Source organism: Lactuca serriola, chromosome 9 (assembly GCF_051521515.1).
Source record: "Lactuca serriola cultivar US96UC23 chromosome 9, Lser_US96UC23_V15, whole genome shotgun sequence".
Lineage (NCBI taxonomy): Eukaryota > Viridiplantae > Streptophyta > Magnoliopsida > Asterales > Asteraceae > Lactuca > Lactuca serriola.
This window is the reverse complement of record NC_136416.1, coordinates 24,008,718-24,032,029: the sequence shown is the minus strand read 5'-3', so window position 1 is coordinate 24,032,029 and position 23,312 is coordinate 24,008,718. Positions and strand designations below refer to the sequence as shown.

Sequence of the window (23,312 nt, the reverse complement as noted above, 5' to 3'; positions counted from 1 at the left end):
GTGATTATATGTATCTAATCACATATGATTTATTTGGACAATAATCACTTTTGCTTTTTTGATTCAATAATTTTTCTCTTGTATTTTTTCATATGTGAACGTATTTAATCATAAACAATTTTTGTCTGTAGATTATATGTGATTACATACATATATAATCACATATGATTATATACACGGGAACAATTATTGAACACGGAAACAAATATTTTCCATACAAATGATATGAGATTAAATACATATAATCACATATGATTAGATACACGATACCAACTATTGAATCAAAAATGAGTAATAAGTATTATCCACATAAATCATATGTGATTATACATATAATCACATGTGATTATATATATTTAATCACATATGATTTATATAAACAAGATTCGTTAAAAACAAATATTTTCCAAATAAATCACATATGATTGAATACATATAATCGCATGTTATTAAATTATATGTGATTATATACATATAATCATATATGATTAGATACATATAATCACATGTGATTATATGTATTGAATCACATATACAAAAGTACATATAATCACACATGATTTATGTCATTATATGTATTCAATCACATACAATGTTAGTGGCTATAGGTAATGGGTGGTGGTGATAGGTGATGGTGGTGGGTTGTCGTGGCGAGTGGCAATGGTGGTGGTTTTGGTAGGTGATGGGTGGTGGTCGTGGTGACGAGCAGTAGTAATGGGTGGTGGTTGGTGGTAGTGTTGTGTGTTGGTAATGGTGGTGGGTACCTATAATCACATAAATCGTGTCCACATAAATCATATGTGATTAAATACATATAATCACATGTGATTAAATATATCAGAATAATTATTGAATTGACGGAAAAATAAATATTTTCCATATGAATCATATGTGATTAAATATATATAATCACATGTGATTAAATACACAAGAACAACTATTGAATCAACACGTGAAAACAAATATTGTCCATGTAAATAATATGTGATTAAATACATATAATCACATGTGATTATATACAAGAGAAAACCTAATGAATCAAAAACACAATAACAAATATTTGTAGGTGGGGGTGGTGGTGGTGGTTGGTGCTGGTGATGGTTTTGGTGGGTGGGTGATGGGTGGTGGTGGTAGTGGGTGGTGGATAGTGATGGGTGGTGGGTGGTGGTTGGTGGTGGTGGGTAGTGATAGGTGGTGGTGGCGGGTGGCGGTTGGTCGTGGTGATGGTGGTTATGGTGGGGGTGGCGGGTGGTGGTGAGTGGTGAGGGGTGGTGGGTAGTAATAGGTGGTGGTGGTTGGGTGGTGATGGTGGTGGCAGTGGTGGTTGGTGGTTGTGGTGGTGGTGGGTAGTAATAGGTGGTGGATGGTGGTGGTGGTTAGTGATGGCTGGTGGTGGTGGGTAGTGGTGGTGATGGGTGGTAGGTAGTGGTTGTGGGTGGTGGTGGGTAGTGGTGGTGATGGGTGGTGGAGGTGGGTGGTGGTGATTGGGGAGGGATGGTGTAACGCACTATTTTGAATTGACTTCTAGTTTGAGGCTGTGGGCCGAAGGTTGGTCATCATAAGGAGCATGGCTCTAGAGAAGGTAAGATCTAGGCCCATTTGGGTACGGGTGATGTATTAGAAGTGATTCGGGTGTTCGGTTTGTGTTTTGGAGCTTAAGGGTATTTCGGTAAAGTGTCAGTTCAGACTTTTGTGGAAAATGGAGTTTTGTTCGAAAGTTCTAAAGGAATATATGAGTTGATAGATGCGTAGAGCTTCTCGTCAACTTTCCATGGATATAAGGATCGTCGGAACCAGGCTTGTATAGAAGAAGTTATGGCCTTCAGAAGTTTCGTGATTTTCAGGCTTAGCTGAGTACGCGGAGCATACTAGTAAAGAGGGTAGTACACTGGGTGTACCTTGGAGTACGCTGGGCGTACTGACCAGAATGGTCGCGAAGGTTCCCAGGAGTACACTGGGCGTACCATATGTACGCTGGGCGTACTCCAGCTAGCTCAGAACCCTATTTTAGGGTCTTGGACCCTATTTAAGCTCCTTATCTCATAACCTAACCCTAATATCTTCAACCTCCATCCCTCTAAACCCTCGAAATCAACCCTTAGCCTCCATTTGAGTGATTCTTGAGCTTTTTGGTGATATAGTGTGTTTTGGTGCTTATTGTGGAAGAAGGAGTTCCTTGAGAAAGCATTGCCTGGCTTGAAGCTTGTGGATCCAATCCCTAATCATATTGATCTAACTCCAAAAAGTATAAAGTTTGGATCTTGGTGGCTTTCTCATGCGGATCTAGTTGGGTTATGACTTGTTATGTTGGACCTTGAAGAAGAAGGAACTTGGTGATTAAGCTATGGTTGGAATCAAGCTTCTAGATCCAGAACCTTCATCTACTTTACAAGCTTTTGGAGGTATAAAGTCTCAACCTTGTCAACTCTTTCATTTAAATCTACCATTGTGATTTTTAGTTCATTTTGGTCTCAAGGATGGAACTTTATGGTTAAAATCTGATTCATAGGCTTTGAGTTGCCACTCTCAATGTTAAATGAGTCCCTAAGGCATAAAGTTGCCATCTTGGAGGTCTTAATGGGCTCATGCATGATTTAAGACCATTTCATTGGAAGTAGATTATCATTTTTAGAGTTTGAGCTTATGTGGGCCATGCAAAGCCGTTAAGTAAGCAACTTTATGGTTTAAGGCGTTGAAAAGGACTTGGATATGTGTTTGTAGCTTCTGGAGTAGAGTATTAAGCACTTAATGGGAAAATTGCTTAATAGGGGATTACACTGAACGTATGTGCAGGTACGCCCAGTGTAAGCATCATTTGGCTTGTATGCTTAGCGTACTTAGGAGTACGCATAGCGTACTCATAAATTATGGGCTTATTGTGTTTTGGGCCTCTGTTTGGGCCATGTAGTGGACTTTGGGCCTTTGGGCCTTAGTGGACCATCAGTAGTCGGATGTATTGGGCCAAGGATATGTTTGGGCTTAAGGTAAGGCCCATTAGAGGGATTGGGACCAACTGAGCAAATTGGACCATTAGTGGGCCACTAGTGGGTTGGAAAAGTCCACTTAGTGTTGGGCATTTGTTTTGGGTTTGGGCCTTAGTTTGGATCATACTGGGCCAGGGGTGGAATGGTCGTATTACCCCATGCATGGATCAAGGATTATGGTATGGGACCCAACTGCTAATTGGGTATATTGTTTGATAAAGTGACAGCTCGGGAAGCTGGCAGGGTAGCAGCTAAGGAATTTATACGGGAAGCTTCTGTAGTGCGAGGTGAGTCTTCTCACCATACCAATGGGTCTAAGGCACCACGACCGACCCATTTTATGTTATGTGTTATACTAGCTGTAGTAGAGATATGTGGTATGATAGTTAGCTTATGCTAAGTGTTATGCTAGTGATTATATGATATGTGTTATGCTAGTTGCCTTTGTGATACTTGCATGGAAGACCTCGGGGGGTTTCCGAGACACTTAGGTGTAAGACCTTGGAGGATTTCCTTGGCATCCTAGGTCAAAGACCTCGGGGGGTTCCCGAGGCACTTATGTGTAAGACCTTGGAGGGTTTCCTTGGCATCCTAGGTCAAAGACCTCGGGGGTTCCCGAGGCATTGGGCTAAGATCATGTAGGGGTTCCCATGGCACCCGGAGTAAGAACCTAGAGGGTTTCCATGGCTTCCTTATGTGTTGTTTTACATCGCTTATGTGTTTTGTATAACTGTTTAGGTTACATGATATGGTGTACGTATTTGTGTGTGGGTATGCTATGGGGAACTCGCTAAGCTTCATGCTTACGATTTTGTTTATGGTTTCAGGTATCTTTGTTTTGGAAATGAAGGGCTCACTTGATCGCAGCGCACACACCTATGTTTTCCGCAGTGAAGGATTTTGGGATAAACTCCGATAAATGTTTTTAATTAACAATGTTTTGGAATGATTGGAATAAATGATATCTATGTTTGGGTTATATTAAAAATCAAAATTTAACCTCGATTTTTGGGTCGTTACAGATGGTGGTGGTGGTGATGGGTGGGTGGTGGTGGTGGGTGGTGGTTGGTGGTGATGGTGGTGGCGGGTGGTGGATGGTGGATAGTGATGGGTGATGGTGGCGGGTGGTAGTGGGTGGTGGGTAGTGATGGGTGGTAGTTGGTGGTGGTAGGTAGTGATGGGTAGTAGTGGTGGTGGTGGTTGTGGTAGGTGGGTGGTGAGTAGTGATGGGTGGTAGGTAGTGGTTGGTGGTGGTGGGTGGTGGTGGTGGTGGGTGGTAGGTAGTGGTTTTTGGTGGTGGTGGCGGGCGGTGGTGATGGGTGGTGGAGGTGGGTGGTGGTGGTTAGGTGGTGATGGTGGTGGTGGTGGTGGTGGGTGGGTAGTGATGGGTGGTGAGTGGTGATTGGTGGTGGTGGTGTGTGGTGGCGGTGGGTGGTGGTGGCAGGTGGTGGTGATGGGTAGTAGGTAGTGGTTGTTGTTGGTGGTGGCGGGCGATGGTGATAGGTGGTGGAGGTGGGTGGTGGTGGTTGGGTGGTGATGGTGGTGGCGGGTGGTGGTGGGTGGTGGGTAGTGATGGGTGGTGGGTGGTAGTTGGTGGTGGTGGTTAGTGATGGGTGGTGGTGGCACGTGGTGGTGGTGGTTGGTGTTGGTTGGGTGGTGAGTGGTGTTAGGTATTTCAAAATTAACAGCTTATATTTATGCAATGTAATCGTTCTTTATTATTGCTACTGGCCAATTCCACAACCACCGTCGTCTCCATTGGCTGCCGACTACAACCATCATCATCTCCATATGTTGTCCGTCTTCGATCACCATCTTCGTTCATTATCGCTTAGATATAATTCGTTGCGCAACAAAAAGTTGTCTGAAAATGTTTTTTTTTCTAAAATAACAAACAACCCCTTAGTATTGTATTTTTTGTATTATGTTCAAGGGGTAGATATTTTTTGCAATAATTTCACTTTGTTAAATAAATCATCAACGTCGATGTTTGAGATATAGCCATTTTGCATACTATTTTCAAGATTTTTTGCAAGTTGTCTTTAACTTACTGATATTTAATGATTTCGGTTTTTTATGTGAATAAGAAACCAAAAGTGTTTCATGTTGTTTTTATCATTTAAACATTCATTCTAATTAACCAATAGTTTGATGAAATATGTACAAAAATTATTTTATCCTTGAAAATATTTTTATTTTTCTTTGGATATAAATAATTTCATTAAATTATAGGTAAAATTTTGAATTTATCATTAAATTTTGATTTTTGGATTTTGTTTGTTTGTTTTTTTTAACGTTTTCATGATTGCAACTAAATATTACAATGTGCATATAAAAATTGATGAATAATTTTATTTAATGATAACATATCAAAATGTATTTTACAAATATACCAACACCATCACTAAATATTTCTCCTAAAATTTGGAGGGTCCTAAAATTGGTGGCCCGTGTGACCATACCTCCCGCACACCAAGCTCGCTAGCGCTCCCCAAACATCGTCCCTTGCCTTGCGCTAATTAAGGGGGCGCTAAGGAAGGGTTGCAATGGCTGTAACGAGAAATCTATGACTAAAAATATTTGTTGGAAATTATCACTATAAAAATTTGCTAGAAAGATTTCTCTGAATCAATATGTTGGAAATTAGTCACAAAAGATGTTATCGATTGGTGGAAAAATATATAATAATGCGTCACTAACTATGTCTGAAAAAATCACCCCCACGCTTTTACCAACAATTTTTTTTGCGCGAATATCTTATCTTCGTTTTTTGGATACCAATATTAAAACTCGATCTTACTTGACTTTCATACCTGGTAAAGGAATCTTTTTTAGTATATAGGTTCCCATAATATAAATGATACAAAGAATGAAGATTGAACCAAATTACTAGAAAACATTAAAGCGAGTCAATGCTATAACGGCAGAACACTCCTTTTCCCCCCTTCTTTGTAATTAAATTGGAGTCACTTAGTTCAGATGTGACTCAAGAAAATACCAGCTTCTGGAGGGTGGTAGGGCGACAAATGTCGGGCAATAATTGGCCAGACCAGGCTGAGTCAGCAAGCAGTGAGCTGACTACACGTCCAGGGTTGAATAGATCCCACCAAACATAGGTTGAAGGGTTTTTGCAAACCATGTTCATGGACATGCAGCCACTCATCCCATTATCCATGCCTATCCCACAACATGCACTATTCACATTCTCAAATCCTGTAAATGCATATCACAATTATTTACCTCTATCAGAAAACATAAAAGATTTTACCGTTTTGTTGTAAATATTTAAAACGAAGTTTAACCAAGATTTGAGCAAAAAAAATTTGATATTTAAAGATTCAAAATTTCAGAGGAGAAAAAGAGACATATATTTCAATCACATACCATACGCGTTTGGGTTTTTGATGATCTCCATCATCATGCGATAAACGTCACAAAAAATCAACTGTGCATCAGCTAATTCAACATTAAGGCTTATAATACGGTTTTCCAGAAAAGCATTATACTCCAATATAAGATTGTTGATCTCATCTGCACAAACCACCCTATCTCCACTGTGACCACCACCACTCACTGCATTATTCGTCCATTGAGAAAACCTAGGTGCACATCCTAAAGGCAGTATCCCCATAAATACAAACTTCCTCACACTTGAACCATACAGATACTGGATTGCGTTAGTCATTTGATCCACCAAAATACGTGACACCTGCGTTTCATTTGATCCTGGACTCTTGGCGGATTTGCTGCGGAAGATATCAATGTAGTCGTCTTTGCCAAAAGAGAGGTAGAATAGGGTGGAGGATTGGATGAAGTTAGTAGCAGTTTCTTGGCCAAGTTCCAGTTGTAGTAGCTGAAAAATCTCAAATGCTTGGCGAAGCTGCTGGTTGAGGGACTGGAGGACTGAGTTGGTTGGGTTGCTCATGATGGTGGCTCCGGTTGACCCTAGATTCACCCCACGGAGGAGCACCTCCGTCGATCCATTCTGGCTATAGAAAGGTATTGGATATGGCAATCCGATCTTCTTTGCTACATCAATAGAAATCAAGAGCATGGTGAATTGCGAATTCCATTTCAAGAAAATACATTAACTAATTAAAAAGAGAGCTGCATGCGATTACCAAGAAGATGAGGAAGAATGGCAGAAGGAGGACCATCACAAGGGTGTAAAGAGAGATTATTAAGGAGAAATGGGAAAAAGAGTGTGTTTTCTCCACAATCAACAGAAGAATCACCCAACACATACATTGCCTTAATCTGATTTACCGTTTTGTTGCTGCTCACCATTTTTATGAATATTGTATTGACAATATGAAGAATCACAAATATCGTTTTATCTTTCCTCATTTTTTTTTCAGTTTCCAGATGTATATAAATATGTCACCTCTAGCTAGTTAGTGTCCTTATATATTGTTTCAAAATTGAAGTGAACTAAATAGTTTAGTTTTAGTTTTAAAATTAGTAAAAATAATTTGACATGACTGTTTACAACACAAATGGTTTTAGAATTTCACATTCATCCTTTATGTAGTAATAGAGTATAATTCAATTGATTTTATGATCATCACGTGTTTCGTTTTGCTGCAAACTAATTGAATGTATTTATTAAAATATAAAATACTTATAAAGTACGTTTTATGACAATTTTCAATGATTAATTTGCAATGAAAATTATATAACAAGGTAGGGATTGCTTGCTTTTTATACAATACAATGGTTTATTTATAATAATGTCACATGTACGTTGATTAAGACACTTAGCTAGTAACTCACAAATTACATCGACAAATTATAATTTTACAACTTAGAATTAGAAATTGTTAAGAGCAAATGAAACTACTTTTTCAACTATAAACACACACTAATTAAAAGCTCATTTAACTTAATAAAAATATTTTAATAAAATTTATTTGAAGATAAGAGGACAGATAATACGTTATAGAAGCATGTAGATCAAAATTCAGAAACTTGTAGGTCATCAGATTTTCCCCGGTTTAGAAGCTTAAAAATATGTCGATGTGCATGTATAAAGCAATCTAATTAGGTTTATCACGTATTTAAGGTTGAACTCTACATAGCTTGCTTATGCAACAATGAAATATATTACATATTACAAAATCAAGGGTAAATTACATGAATCGTCCCGGTGGTTTCTTTAATTTGCACACCTAGTCCATAACTCTTTTGTTTTAACTCGGACAGTCGTATGATTTGAAGTTTTTTCCTATTTTAGTCCTAGTAGACCCAAAATGACTGTTATACCCTTATTAATATATTTTTCAGTATTTTATCACTAATTTTATTCTTTTAATAATATACATTTTTTTTGTCTCATTCCAATTTCAAAGATGATCACTTTACGTTCTTTGAAAATCAAAAGATATGCTACCCTCTCTCTCTTCTCGCATATCACTGGTGATACCACAATCACTTCTAAAAACCAACATCATCACATCCACCACAGTGTATATAACATCATGTGACCCTCCGCCCCTCCCCCCCCCCCCCCCCCCTCACCCCACCATTCTCCTCTTTTTACGACACAGTTTCTCGTATTCTATCTCTAGCACCACAACAATGCACCCTTCTTCTTGTTCCTTTCGTTTCTACCCATCAATCTCCCATTATGGTTAAATATTATACCAAAAGAGCAACAACAAACATTTCTCTGACCCTTTCTTCACTGCCCCGTCGACCATCCGTGAAGCAACTTGAAGCAACATAATCGAAACCCTCAAATCCTTCATTGTATTTGAAAGATGGTCGAAATCCCTATTTGTATCTGCATTATAAGAAACACACAATCGAAACCCCTTAACTCCAGCTACATGAGAGAAATGCCAATGATGGGAGAAAAAATTGAAACAAACTTGTGTTTTAAAGAAGCCGGTGGTAGTTTGGAGCCTCAAATAATAATTTGGCGCTCATCTCGCAAAACTCTAGGGTTTTGATTGAACGAATAATGGTATCGACTGTAACGCCCAAAAAAATGGAGTAAAATTTTCTATTTTTAATCATAATAAGGCAATGATATCATCATTCAAAAGGTAACCAAAGCTTAAGTTTAAATTCTTAAAATTGAATATCATAGTAAATAACATAAAGGCCATGCATCAATGCGGAAAATCTCCAGTGGATACGATACAATCAGGTCGTGTTCTTCCTTTTGCTACCAGAAGTACCTAAAACATTTAAACTTGAAACAGTAAGGACAAATCTTAGTAATTTCCCCAAAATACCACATAACATTGAATAATGGGCCTAGCCCAACAATTATGTTTCATTCATACCCAACCCACTAAACATATAAATGGGCCTAGTCCAACAAGCTTATAAACAAACATGCAAGAGTCACAAAGATAACTAGCCTAACATGACACCCAGTGTCCTGTAGTATAGTGAGAAGACTCACCTGAATTAAAAGCTAAAACGAAAATCGTCACGATCGCACAGAATCAGCTATACATGCTACCTAAACCAAACAGAGGTCCAATCTCAATCCACTACTCAACTCCTAAGTTTGACTAAAAGTCAAACTAGTCAACAAGTCAACAGTCAAGGTCAATACTCCACCATCACTGACCACCGTGCTGCGACCAGACCCGTTGTCTGTGATGTGGTCACTAAAGGACAAAATAGTTGCGACTAGGACTCGCGGCCCGCACTACGGTCCACTATCCACTGCATCATGATGAATCGCTATAACAACTTAATCCATTAAAAATTTAATCATTAACATCTAGAGCTCTAAGGCTCACATCCGAATCGAATAAGACTTCATATGGATAAAGTTTCCAACTTTATCCACTTCCTTTACTCCATAAACCAAGATCTCAAACCCTAGTTCTATTTGGGAATAAAAATGCCAAGATCTTATGCATGTCTTCAAAGAAACCAATGCATGCCCCATTTTCTACCAAAACAAGTCCAAAAATGACCATCAACCACAACCAAGGTTCTAGAGTTGCCCAAAACTTCATGAACATTCCTATAAAGGACTAAAAGGGACCTTAAAGCATGAAATATAAGTCAAAAGCAAGAAAGGTGGAACCTTTATACCTTCGAAAGCCCCAAAGGATACAAGAGATGCAAGATACGGAGTTCATACCACTCTTCAAGCAACAAGATCCTTTCCTCCTTTTAAGAGCACCCAAGACCTTAAAATACCAAGAATAATCACGTACCCATACACTAAGTTATGGTTTCACTTTTGGAGGGTGGATGTTGAGGATGGAATGAAACCATGGTAATCAAATTACTTAAATAAGGCACAACACCCGAGATATAAGGGTTTAAGACCATCTGTCACTATGCCATAGACAGCACCTGACCACGTCGATACTTTAATTGATGTGCCTCGCCGCGATGGGTCTCCACCACCATGCCGCGGTCAATCATAATTCCAAAAACCACAAAGTTGAATAAATAAAATGCTAAAAGATTAATACCTTAAACTAAATGTTAAGATTTTCCCCACTTGAATCAAATTTCATCCTTGAAATCCGTTGCACAAAATAACCCAGGATAATGTTTTACATCTCGTCCTCTAGCTCCCAAGTTCATTATAAGCCCTTACGATGTTGTCATTGCACCTTCACTATATCGATCACCTTGTTGTATAAGGTCTTAATCTTTCTTGTTGGGGATTTATTGTATCAAGTACACTATCCAAGGGTAGCATCATAATCAAATGATTTATCTAAGTGAACATGCATCGTAGAGTATAGGTTTTACTACTTTAAGAAACATACTTTAAAATCATACTATGAGAATAAACCACTAACCTCTTAAACTTTTCATATCTTTATCCAAGGACATGTAGAAATCGTCCATATCAACTCTCCAGGAGCTTTTGGAATATTCCAATTAATCTCTTAGATTAATTAATATTCAAGCCCTTTAATTAATTAAAAACAATTTAATTAATTACCTAAATAATTTCTAATAAATTTATTAATTCCTTAATAAACTAACAACTTATTTTCTCCATTTTCTTAATGCTATTTATGTCATGAGGACAAGCCAAAAAGACCCTATTATTAATTACAAATATTACCAACTAGTTAATGACCTTAAGCACTATTTCGAACAGTCTCCCACTTGGACAAGTCGTTAACCTTTTAAGGTCTTAATACTCTCAAATAACTAACAGAGACTTAGTCATCCAATGCAAATGCCAAACACTTGATCTTCATCAAGTTTAGCCCTTAGATAAGTGACAAGTTATTCTTTTCCTCTAGATTTCCATATGAACTTGAGACATGGATAATGGCTCAATCTCAAAGTTTAAAATTATGTTTCCTGATAAATATTTCTAAGAATCACATCTGACTTCTATATCGAACAAACCAATTTAGTCAGGACTTGGCCAGGCAGATTAGATGTTAGTCCTAAAGAATTAGGGGGCCCAATGATATCATTTCTCCTATTAAGGTTTATGGAACAAATAAACTTTGACTACATAGTTATTGTCTACTAGTCTAATCATATATGTACATACCCTTTATGAGTACTATTTACGGGTAACGTTTTAGTATACTAGTGCACATTAGATTTCATAAGCAAAACCCCATACGCATCTCAGTTTGAAGAATAAAAGATGTTATTTTTATAGAATTACTCGTGACTAGATCCATGAAGTAATCTATAAATGTAAGTTGTTCCAATACTCATGACTAGATCTACGAAGCTCTTTTACTGTTTTGGGAAGCCTCCTGGTAGTCGATAAAGAAAGGATTTGAATTGAGGATTAAATCCGATTATTTAATTGTTTAAATCTTGATTTATCTGCAAGTTACCTTAAGTATAAAAACCCTCCCTAAAGAACCAAAAATCGTGGCTAATCATTCCTAAATGGTGAAATCTGAATTTCACTTCTTTCCTCCACTCTCCTCTTGATTTATAGTGTTCTTTGGTATTTAGTGTGAACTATTAGAGGCGTTCCTATTTTTGGCGCTTGCGTTCCACGAGCTATTAAATATCTAAGGAGTTAGTATATTCGATTATGCTAAAAGATATTAAGAGGGTATATGATATATCACTACACCTACACCCTCGAGAAGACCAAACTATAAATACTAACAAACTACAAATACTATCGAACTACAAATACTACCAAAGTACAAATACCACCGAACTAAGTGGAATGACAGAACCATGCCCAAGCAATGAACTATACCTAAAAGCCCGAACTTCATGAAAGAACAAACAAAGTACGATTTGATGTCACCACAGTCCATTATGGACATGTGAACTCAAAGAAGTACATACTATATGCAGAAAGGTGATTGATAGAACCTTTACTTATGAGGAACAGTTGTATAATGGTTTCCAAGCCTTTCATCTTGTACAAGTCGGGCGTACGACCATAAATGTAATATAACATCGGATCAGTTCAGCACATAGGAAGATCGAGATGTTTCCACCTTGACTATAAATAGGTAATTAGATCCACCATAGTGAGATACGCTAAACATCACTCACCCGTCTCAACTAAAAACATTCACATCAAGATTCTATAAATATTCACTAACTTTATCATCCGAGAATTGTCCCGCGATCTTCTCCCAGACAATTAGCTTACGAATTTGTGATTGTTTCCAAGTTTTTCATTCCTAGAAGAGGTCGTTTAACTCAATAATATGAAGACCGAACCATGAGGCACATGAAGTGGCGTCATTTGTGGGACTCCATAGCAAATAGCCAATGAAGGAAATCTGTTGGCCAATGTGAGTCCCGTCACGAGAATACATAAGTTTGGGGAGAAGCAACAAATCACGATGGTGGTAACATACAAAAACATGATAGCGGGAATCCCTAAAGAGGGGAAAGGGGTAAAGAACGATCAGAAGAGGAAGAAAGAGAAATGAAGGAGTTTGAAGCTTTCGAAAGCTTCAAGGCCATGAAGAAATGACAAGTGGAAAGAAGTAATCATAAGATACAAATTAAAACAATACAAAAAGAGAAGGAATGAGATCGAGTCTCGATACATATTAGCCAAACAAGAGATTCAGAGGAAACAGTAAGAAGAACCAGGAGAAGATAAGAATAGTCGAGTAAGAAGGAAAGAAATAAAAAGGACGTAAGTTCAAGATCCCATACATGTCACGAAAATCAAAGAAAGATTCTCAAAACAAAAGACGTACATCAGAAGAAGAGAAGGAAAAATAGTACAACCAGATGTCTCTTTTGGATTAGGCGTCTAAGCCAATAACTGAATTAGTATAATGTTGAATTATTAGCAAAGTCCTTTTGGGTTGCCTTCAAACCTAGTAATTGAATAAGATGACTTTTAGAGATGGATACTGATTTATTATATGATTAATAAATAGCAATAAATGAATTTATTAATATGTTATGGAAATAATATATTAATAAGAAATAATAATATTTAATTAATATTTAATCAGAAATTAATTAGGTTATTTTTGGATTAATTGTATTAATTAAAAGTGCAAGGGTTAAAGTGCAATAGTTCAATAGTTGAACAAGAAAGAGTCTAGAACCTTCCCTGGACAGAGGTGGACGAAAACTAGGGTATTCCAGGGCATTTGGAATATTCCTTGTAGATAATCCGGATAATTACCAAATTGAACAAATATTATTTTATTCATTTAGGGTAATCTAGGGTTTTCAAGTTACACTATATAAGGACCCCTAACCTTCAATTTTCAGCTACTGCTTGATTCTAAGAGCCAAGGTTAAAAACCATCCCATCTCTCCCGTCTCAAAAGTTTCTTGTTGCTAGTATTAGGTGTGAGCCATCAGATGCACGACACTTGTGGTGCTAGCTTCCAAGTTATTGAAAAAAGGATTTTTGATTGTTTACTACAACAATCAATGGGTATGTTGTTCCTTCTATAATTTTGAAATTACCTAGGGTTAGAGTATTCTTGATGTTCAATAGAATGTTACATCAATAGTGTTATGAATTAGATCTTTAGGTTGCATGTACCCTTAAGTGTTAAGGATTTAACCGCGTTAGTACATGTAAAACCCATCAATGGTATCAGAGCTTATGTTTGTCTAACAATTGGATGTACATTGCTTGAACTTGAACAAAACCCGACTTGGAGGAAAGACATAATCATCATTATGTCGCTCCACCACGACGTGGTGTTTTTCCACTGCGACATGGTGATATGCGGATTCACTTTCTTTTTAGTTCCACCACGATGTGGTGGACTCTCAGATCAACTAAAATCGTTTTTTTGTCTTAATTCATAAATTTATTAGGATAATTACTATAGATAATGGTTTTTAATAATATAAAACTAAATAATTATCTTTTCGAATTAGATATCCCTATCTTCAATTTGTGTATTATCCTTACGTTTTAGTTATATTAATTATTTAATTAATTGTAAGATATAGGTCAAAAACATAATTGGTTTATTTAAAATTAAATTAATTCCTTAATTTCGAAAATTTTAATTTAAACCATGTATTTTAAAAAGTTTTAAAATACACCTTTATATATATATATATATATATATATATATATATATATATATATATATATATATATATATATATATATATATATATATATATATATATATATAGGGCTAGGTTATAATGTGGATGGGCAACTATCATGTGGACGTGTGGATAATGTTATTTTATAAAAATTACTAAGAGAATATGTTGTTTAGTAATCTAAATACATTTAATCTCACAAAACTATTGTTATTTTAATGGATTCTCACCAATTATAATTCATTTTTATTCTCATTCATCGTTTTTTATTTATTTTAATTCTTACAGAATACGACTCAATAAACATCCTGATAACATTCTGACAGAATGAGAATAATTATAAAAAGTGTATAATAACCTTATAGACGATTTAATTAGTGAAATTGCTTAATAATTAAAATTATTATATAAGATTGAACGTATTCATATTATCAAACAACATATTTTCTTTGTAATTCTCACAGAATAGCGTTATCCATACGTCCACACAATAGACGCCAATCTACATTTGAACCTAGCTCTCTCTCTCTCTCTCTCTATATATATATATATATATATATATATATATATAATATTAAAAGTTAATTATTATATGTATAAGATTAAGTCATTCAGATCGCTAGTATGTGTTATTCACGAAGCTAAACTGTATGAGGGTATAAAGAAACTGCATATAAAATAGCGGTTGAATGAGTGTCCACACTCACCCACCGCTTCCCTGGTTGGTGAGGGTTATTACCAGACCATATCTGATAGGACAATAACTTCATTAACAATTATAATGACATAAAAATTAAAATCCTACTCTTAGTTACTTTAGGAAATGTGAAAAGTATGCTAATGTATAAAATTGCACATTATACATTATAGTAGTTAGTGGAGCACGTGTGGTTAACCGGCACACTAATAGTGACTATAAAGAGTAATAATGGGCATTTCGAAAAATTATCGTTGATTAATGGAGCGCGTGTGGTTAACCGGCATATTAAAATGAAATGATAAATGTCATCGAGAGTACCAGGCTAATTTGTATGTTTATGCACATCTAGTTTGTGATCATCCGTATCCTAGTAACAAATAGTAAAGAATAATCTGAGATTAAATATTTCATTGATACATTCAATAAATCTCAAACGATCTAGGAATTTCATAGTTGGCGGGTATATACACTATTCAAACTAATAACTCACTATCTACTCATTCTTAGGTCCTTGATATAGGATGTAGATTTCACATTTGTTCTACTTTGTAGGGGCTAAAAGAAAGTGAGGAAGTGGAGCATAGAATGATGAATCTGATAATTGGAAATAGGCGATCTTCTCCTGTTACCAAGAGTGGGACTTATCAACTCATGCTTAGTAGTGATGTTATGGTTAGTTTAATTTATTGTTGCTACTCATTAGAAATGACACGAAACATTATTTCTTTTCATGCATTATTTAGACAAGGTTTTCATTGCTCTTTTAACTATTTGAATGGTTCAATTCTAGTTTATAAAAATGGTGTTTTTATTTTTGAAGCTTTACCTTGTAATGGTGTGTAAGAAATTGTGACTTGTGTTGATAGCTTAGGCAATAGTGTATTTCACATTGATTCGTCTAATGCTCTAGACAAGCCATGCTTGTGGCATTGTCGTCTTGGGCACATTAACAAGAAACGTGTTGCCCAACTCCAAAAAGATGGAGTCTTGGAATCTTTTGACCTAAGGCCAAATGATGAATGTGAATCTTGTCTTTTGGGAAAGATGACAAAATCACATTTCATTGGGTCTTGTGAAAGAGGTGACGGTTTGTTGGACCTCATACACACAGATGTGTATGGACCCTTCAGATCCACTAGAAGAGATGCTAATCGATTTTATGTAACATTACAGATGAGTATAGTAGATATGGTTATAACTACTTGATCAAACATAAATAAGAAACCTTTAAAAAGTTAAAAGATTTCAAACATGAAGTCAATAATTAATTAGGTAGGAAGATAAAGATGCTCTGATCTAATAGGAAAGGAGAATATCTAAGTATCGAGTTCCACGACTACCTCAAGGAATATGGAATAGTTTCATAATTGAATGGTCCTAGGACACTACAACTTAATGGTGTAACTGAGAGGCGCAATCGAACCTTGTTGGACATGGTTCATTCCATGATGAGTTGAGCCACTCTTCCCATTTTCTTATGGGGGTACGCCTTAGAGACAGCCGCCCATATCCTCAATCGTGTCCCTACTAAAAAGGTTTCCAAAACACCTCACGAAATGTGGAAAAGGAAAGTTCCCTCATTAGCACATATCAAAGTCTGGGGTTGTGGCACTTTCATTAGATGAGAGACTCATGACAAGTTAGAAGTCATAAGTGAGAAATGTATTTTCGTTGGCTAACCACAAAAGTCTTTTGGATATTTTTTCTACATGCCTAGTGAAAATGTTGTCTTTGTAGAACGAAGAGGAGTCTTTCGCGAGAGAGAGCTCATATACAAAGAGGATAGTGGGAGCACAATTGAACTTCAAGAGATTCAAGAGTCAAACAATAAAGGAACCTTTGAAGACACTAGCACTCAACCAGAGGAAGAAATTCCAGTTGTTCTAGTCGACAATTCATCACCTCTTCATCGTTCCAGTAGAGTTAGCATGCCACCTGAGTTCTATGGTTTCCATCTAACTTCATATGGTGATACTTTCATAAGTGATCAAACACTAATAAATTTGGATGAGCCAGCTAACTACAATGAAGCAATGGCAGACCTTGAGGTTGCTAAATGGAAAAAAGGAAATGTACAACAAGATCAAGTCCATGTATGACAACCAGGTTTGGAACTTATTATGTTGAATCATGAGAAATGAACCTCTAGCAATCACAAGCAATCAAGTTCCAATGTCAGCAGAGTCTGAAACATGGTGAAGTTCCGAGATCGAAGACCTAGTCCGAGATCAAGACATTCCTAGATCCAAAGTCTGTTCATGCATTTAATGCATTTTGTCTTCTTGTTGATGTAACAGTTCATAGGACTTACTTTTGTGTATCTTTTATCTATCATTAAGTCAAATACTGATTATTTTCTAGTCCTAAGAATGTTCCTCGGTTTGTATTATGTTCCTCCTCCATTATATAAGGAATGAATGTTTTACCGTTTTAACATATGTGAACAATTCAAAGTTATAATCCAAAAAGAGCAATTACTCTCTTCACATCACTTTGAATTTCCTTCAAGTCAACTTCTTTCATAACATTCTTCTTGTTCCTTAAATATCTTTGCATTGATTATAGTCAAAGTTTACTTCATTTATTACTTGAACACTTTGATGAATATTTACCTTCAAGTCCTAACTGGTCTACCAGATTCGACTGGAACCCTTATATTAAGAGTTGACGTTGATATTAAATATTAACTCCAGGTTTGAGTTTTCAAACCTTGTCCTTGCGCTTTGATTCTCGTACTCACAATTGGTATCAGAGCTTGAGTGGTTGTCCTTTCGATCCATAAGAACGGGATAGAGTTGATCAGAAATTACCATGGTATTTCATTCATTTCTGTGTTCAGGATAAAAATTCTTCTATATACCGCTTCTGCTCTAATATTTTAACTTCAATGGCTGCTCTTAATTCTCAACAAATGTATTTAATGCAAATAGCAAATAGCATGGGTTGCCCTTCTCGTGCCCCACTGCTAGCTGTTGAAGAGTATGATCACTGGAAAGTCAGAATGGAATGATTCTTACTTGGTAAGGAAAAAGGTGAAGAAATCTGTAGATTCGTGAAATAAGGTCTTCATGTTCCGGTTAGACACACTGTGAGAGATGCCGCTGCAACTTTCTTGAGTCAAGAAGAATAGCGCCCAACACCACTCACTGCTACCAACATCAAAATGCTACATGCAATATCTGCTAAAGAGATTTGGGACACTCTCCAAGATCTGTTCGAGGGATCAGAAAACATGAAGGATAAGCATCCAACTTTGGTTGTCAACGAATTCGATACCTTCACCACTACTCCTGGTGAATCAATTGCATCAACCTCCAATAGGTACCGAATCATCGTCAACAACATGCCAGCTCATGGGATAGTCCGAACTCTTCTAGAGTATAATCTCAAGTTCATAAATAGTCTTGGTAAAGGATGGGGAAACGTAAAATCATGTCTTCAAAGTAATGGATCTCTAAAGAAGCTGAAGCTCTACCAGTTGTTTGATGATTTGCAAGGACATGAGTCAAATGTTGCACAAAAATTGAGAGAACTCTCAGGAGATCCTCTAGCTCTTGTTAGTTCTTTCGATCCTCAAGTATCGAACCCCTCTGTTTTGGACCCTTTCAAACCTGTTTTCCACCCATTCCATCTGTTTAACCCTCTCCACCAGCTTTACCTGTTCTTGCTAATTCCAACTATCAGTTTGATGGAGACCTCGACCCTGATGCGATGGACTCCGAACTTCGCTTTCAACAAGAGTTTGCTTTGTTCTCCATGAATAACAAGCGGCCATCGAATCCCACTCACAAACCATATCACAACCGTTTCCAAGATCCTCACCAGAGTAACCCTCAACCATTTGCTAAACCTTCAGAGAACCCACCTTCCTATAAACCAAACATGTCGACACCAAGTCATTCCTCGGAATCTAACGATAATCCGAAGTCAGACAAACCAAAGATAGTTTGTCACAAGTGTGGTTATGGAAATCACTTTTCCAAATATTATATGGCTGAAGCCACATAGAAACCAAAGATCAAGGACTCTACATACTATGCCCACCGAGCCCAAGAAATGGCTGCAAATGAAAAAGCATTTGTCCCCCACTATGTCAAGAGATGTGGAAGGATATTGGTCATCTGGAGATGAAGAAGGTGAGAGCTCTGGGAGAAACATGTGTCTTATAGCTAGACAGACAATCGAATGCGATGAAAGCTACTGGTCATCTAGATCAGAAGGAATGATGAAGATGTTGAGCCAAACCTTTGCTACATGGCAACCAACAATCCACCCTGAAGAAGCATCGTTCAACAGGTAAAATCTATGATTACTGATAATAATTTTGATTTATCTCTTTTTGAAACCATACGTAACCAAGATCTAAGCAGATATAGACATCATCTATAAAGCCTATAAGTTTGCCATAGTAATGAGTGCGAATATGGAAAGTGAATTGAGTCGTCTTAAATTATGTTTTGAGGATAAGAAGCTTAAGATAGATTCATTAGAAAGAGAACTTGTAATGTCACAAGATGATTGCATCATTGTTAAAGATGAATGTGAAATCACTTATTCTAAAAGGAATATTTTAATTTCTGATAAAAAAACGTCTGAATGCCAAAATTGATGCTTTACATCATGCCATAGATATTCCTGAAGCCATTGAATGGATGACTCAGAATTTTTGCCATCTTTGGTCCAAAGCACCTGGTCTTGGAAGCGAGTTTCCAAAACCTATTGCTTGTCCTTTGAAGGAGTTACGAGATCTAACTTTTATGGGATTCATTATGAACCACACATATTCGGATACCCCTGTCTCACCGTTATCACCCCTTCCTAAGACCTCACACCAGTTTTCATCTCTGATTCCTGAGTTTCAACGCATAGTTATCAAGTGTCCTGATTGCACGCCTCTTCTGCCTCTGATACACCTGCACGTAAATCAGACCTCGGAATCCTTCCCTTGCATCACCCATACTATAGTTCAGATTCCAAACCTCAGTTACAATTGTGTTGTTGAGGAAATAATTCCCGAGACAACTAGACCTGACTCGGATAGATCAGATTTTGTTTGGGCTTCTCTAGATAGTGACGTTGAAGAATAAATCTTAGGTGATTATTCATCTGACTCTTGTGTTTCTAATTCTCAAGTGATTCCAAAAACAACCCTTATGCCAATTAAGCCTGTGTTTAACAACCCATCTGCAGGCCAAACTTCAAAGTCAACATCTGACTCCAGGAAGACACCTTCGTTAAATAGGAAAGATATCGTCGAGCCTAAGATAGAAGCCAAAAATGCCCTAAAAAGGAGATTAGGTCAAGATGTGACTGCAGATTCATTGAGAATTCCAAGAAGAAAGTATCTCGGACTGCTAGCCCATCTACTAAGAACCACAAAACATTTGCGCCTGTTAATATTCTTAAAAGGCCATCCAATCCTCCTAGATCGGTAGCTCAAAACAAGGTTGTCAGTCCCATTCCGAAAAAGACTATTGTTGATACTCATCCCACCAAAAATAACTCTTCTCGGACAGTTTCCTATGTGTTCATTGCTAAATCTGATGGTACGATTTTCAAACCACAACAGCTTTCAAAACCAAATGTGCCATCAAAAGTAGAAAACAAAGAACAAGTTGTTAAGAACATTTCCACTCAAAAATCTTCAAATGATTCAAAACAAAAATTTGAATGAAAAGTTAAATGTGTTGAAAAAGAAACTGTAACTTGAAGTGACATTGTGATTCCTACAACTCCAAAAACTATGGGCCTAAGAAAAGTTGTTTCCAAACAACCTGTTGTTCAATATGATTTATGGATTAATGAAAATACCATGGCTTTCTGCTTCTTTCCAAAAAAATCTCGGAGAAAACCCTCCGAGACATCCGCTGATCAAAAGTCACAACATAAGTCCAAAGCCAATGCCCAAGTCCCAAAATCTAACTTGAAGCCTAAAAAACCTAAAATTTACTAATTTTGCAGGAACTCTATGCTTTGGAACGACATACAATATGGTATATTGATAGCGCTTGTTCCATGCACATAACGAGGTAGAAAGATTTTCTGAAGGATCTTAAACTCTCACCTAATGCTAGCTATGTGACGTAGGGCAACAACTCCAACTCTCAAATCCGAGGTTATGGCATCCTCACAAATGGAAATTTCTCTGTCTCAAATGTGGCGTACGTAGCTGACTTGAAGCAAATTTTGATAAGTGTGGATCAACTCACTGACTCTAATCAAAGAGTTGAGTTATGCAAAAAACATAACTACATCATGACAGAAGATCGGAAAGAATGTCTCATAAACTTGAATCACAACTAGAATATGTATCCTCTAGACACCAACATGATCATCGACAAGAATCAACTTTGTCTACTCTCAAAAGTCGTTCCTGATGTCAGTTGGTTATGGCATCGAAGGCTTGCTCACTTAAACTTCTAATATATGAATGATCTTATTTCCGGTGAAATCGTCAGAGGGCTTCCACTCCTCAAGCTTGAAAATTATCACTTGTGTGTTGCGTGCGAATGTGGGAAGCAATCAAAGAAAGGTCATCATGTTATTATTGAAAAATCAATTTCGGAACCATTGGAGCTTCTGCATATTGATCTCTATGGACCCTCCAATGTAGAAAGTCTACATCACAAAAAGTACATTCTTGTGATTGTTGATGATTTTACAAGGTTCACCTGGGTCTTCTTCCTTAGGCTGAAATCTGAGATAGCCTCGGAACTTATCAACTTTATCAAAGGAATTGAAGTTCTCGTCAAACTACCTATCTGACGAATCTGAAGTGATAATGTTTCGGAATTCACCAATGTCACTATTGAGAAATTCCCCTCCAACAAAGGCACTGACCACAATTTCTCTGCTCCCTACACTCCTCAACAAAACGGTGTGGTAGAACGAAGAAATAGAACTCTCGTTGAAGCTGCTCTAACAATTCTCAACTTTGCAGATCTTCCACATTATCTCTGGACTGAAGCCGTATCCACTCCTGCTTCACTCAAATCCGAAGCATCATCAATCGACGCATCAACATGACACTGTACGAAGCCATGAATGGTTGTAAGTTGAGTATCTCATCCTTACATTTCTTTGTCTGTTGGTGCTTTATCAAAAACAATCATGATCAAATCACGAAGTTTCAACCCAAAGCCGATGAAACAATCTTTTTAAGATACTAACTAAATCCAAAGCTTACTGATTTTTGAATTGTCAGTCTCGTGTTCTTGAAGAAAGCTTTGTTGTCACCTTCAATGGCAAGTATATTCAGAATTCTAGCCCAACCCATGTCACAACCCACATCATAGATTCCAATGCTCCATCGCCAGGATGTCCGAATCCTCAAATTACTCATGAATTTGACTTTGGAACCCTGTTCGGACCCTCAGAAATAGCTCTTGATTCAGAGTCTCGATCAAGACCATTCTCATCAACCGCTGCTCCGATTTCCCAAAATGTTTCTGGTCTAACTCCCATGTTTCCTCCATTTGATTTCGATCCAATTCAAACTTATCAGGTTGAGGGGGAGAATGTTATTCCTTCTCTTGAATCAAATGTTGAAGGATTCCAAGATGCATCAGATCAGTTCATTGAATTCGATCCCATTTTGAACAACAACGAAGGGGATGCCAACTTCTTTGAATTTCCGAACGAAGATGACGATGATATCTCCGGTTCAAAAGTTCAGGGGGAGCATCATCCTCACATTCAAAATGTTCAGGGGGAATAACATATCCCCATTGTTGATGTCGGATCATCCACTGCACAAGAGCTTCTGAGATTACATATCTTAAAAAAGGATCATCCTCTAAACCAAGTTATAGGAAATCTCAACGTTGGTGTTCAAACTCGCTCTGCTGCTAGCATCTAAAATGAATGTCATTTATCAGCATTATCTCAATGGTTGAACCAAAATCCATCAAGGAAGCATTAGACCATGCTGACTGGATTACAGCGATGCAAGAAGAGTTGGCATAATTTGACTGAAATGAAGTTTGGACTCTCGTCCCTCCTCCTCAGTATTACCCTATTCTTGGTACAAGATGAGTTTTCCGAAACAAGCTAGAAGACGCTGGAGTTATCATAAAAAAAAAGCAAGATTTATGGCCAAAGGATTCACTCAGATTGAAGGACTTGATTATGATGAGACCTTTTCTCATGTT

The 23,312-nt window shown here is 37.1% G+C and overlaps 1 protein-coding gene across 1 annotated transcript; it reads right to left on the bottom strand.

Annotated features, from left to right (window-relative positions):
• Positions 1–602: 602 nt before the first annotated feature.
• Positions 603–7,331, bottom strand: LOC145075442 (GDSL esterase/lipase At1g71250-like). Its single transcript, XM_079021689.1, has 4 exons — positions 7,106–7,331; positions 6,369–7,013; positions 5,983–6,197; positions 603–764 (listed from the first exon to the last, which is right to left on the bottom strand). Exons 1-4 carry the CDS (start codon positions 7,329–7,331, stop codon positions 603–605), a joined length of 1,248 nt encoding a protein of 415 aa, XP_078877815.1.
• Between the last annotated feature and the right edge of the window lie 15,981 nt (positions 7,332–23,312).

What these genes read in the sequence shown, in the direction of transcription:
- LOC145075442 (XM_079021689.1), bottom strand. Translation starts at nt 7,331, where the DNA reads ATGAGGAAAGATAAAACGATATTTGTGATTCTTCATATTGTCAATACA. An exon ending in CATTCTTCCTCATCTTCTTG is followed by an intron (nt 7,014 to 7,105) that starts GTAATCGCATGC and finishes CTATTGATGTAG; the next exon opens with CAAAGAAGATCGGATTGCCA. An exon ending in CAAAAACCCAAACGCGTATG is followed by an intron (nt 6,198 to 6,368) that starts GTATGTGATTGA and finishes ATGCATTTACAG; the next exon opens with GATTTGAGAATGTGAATAGT.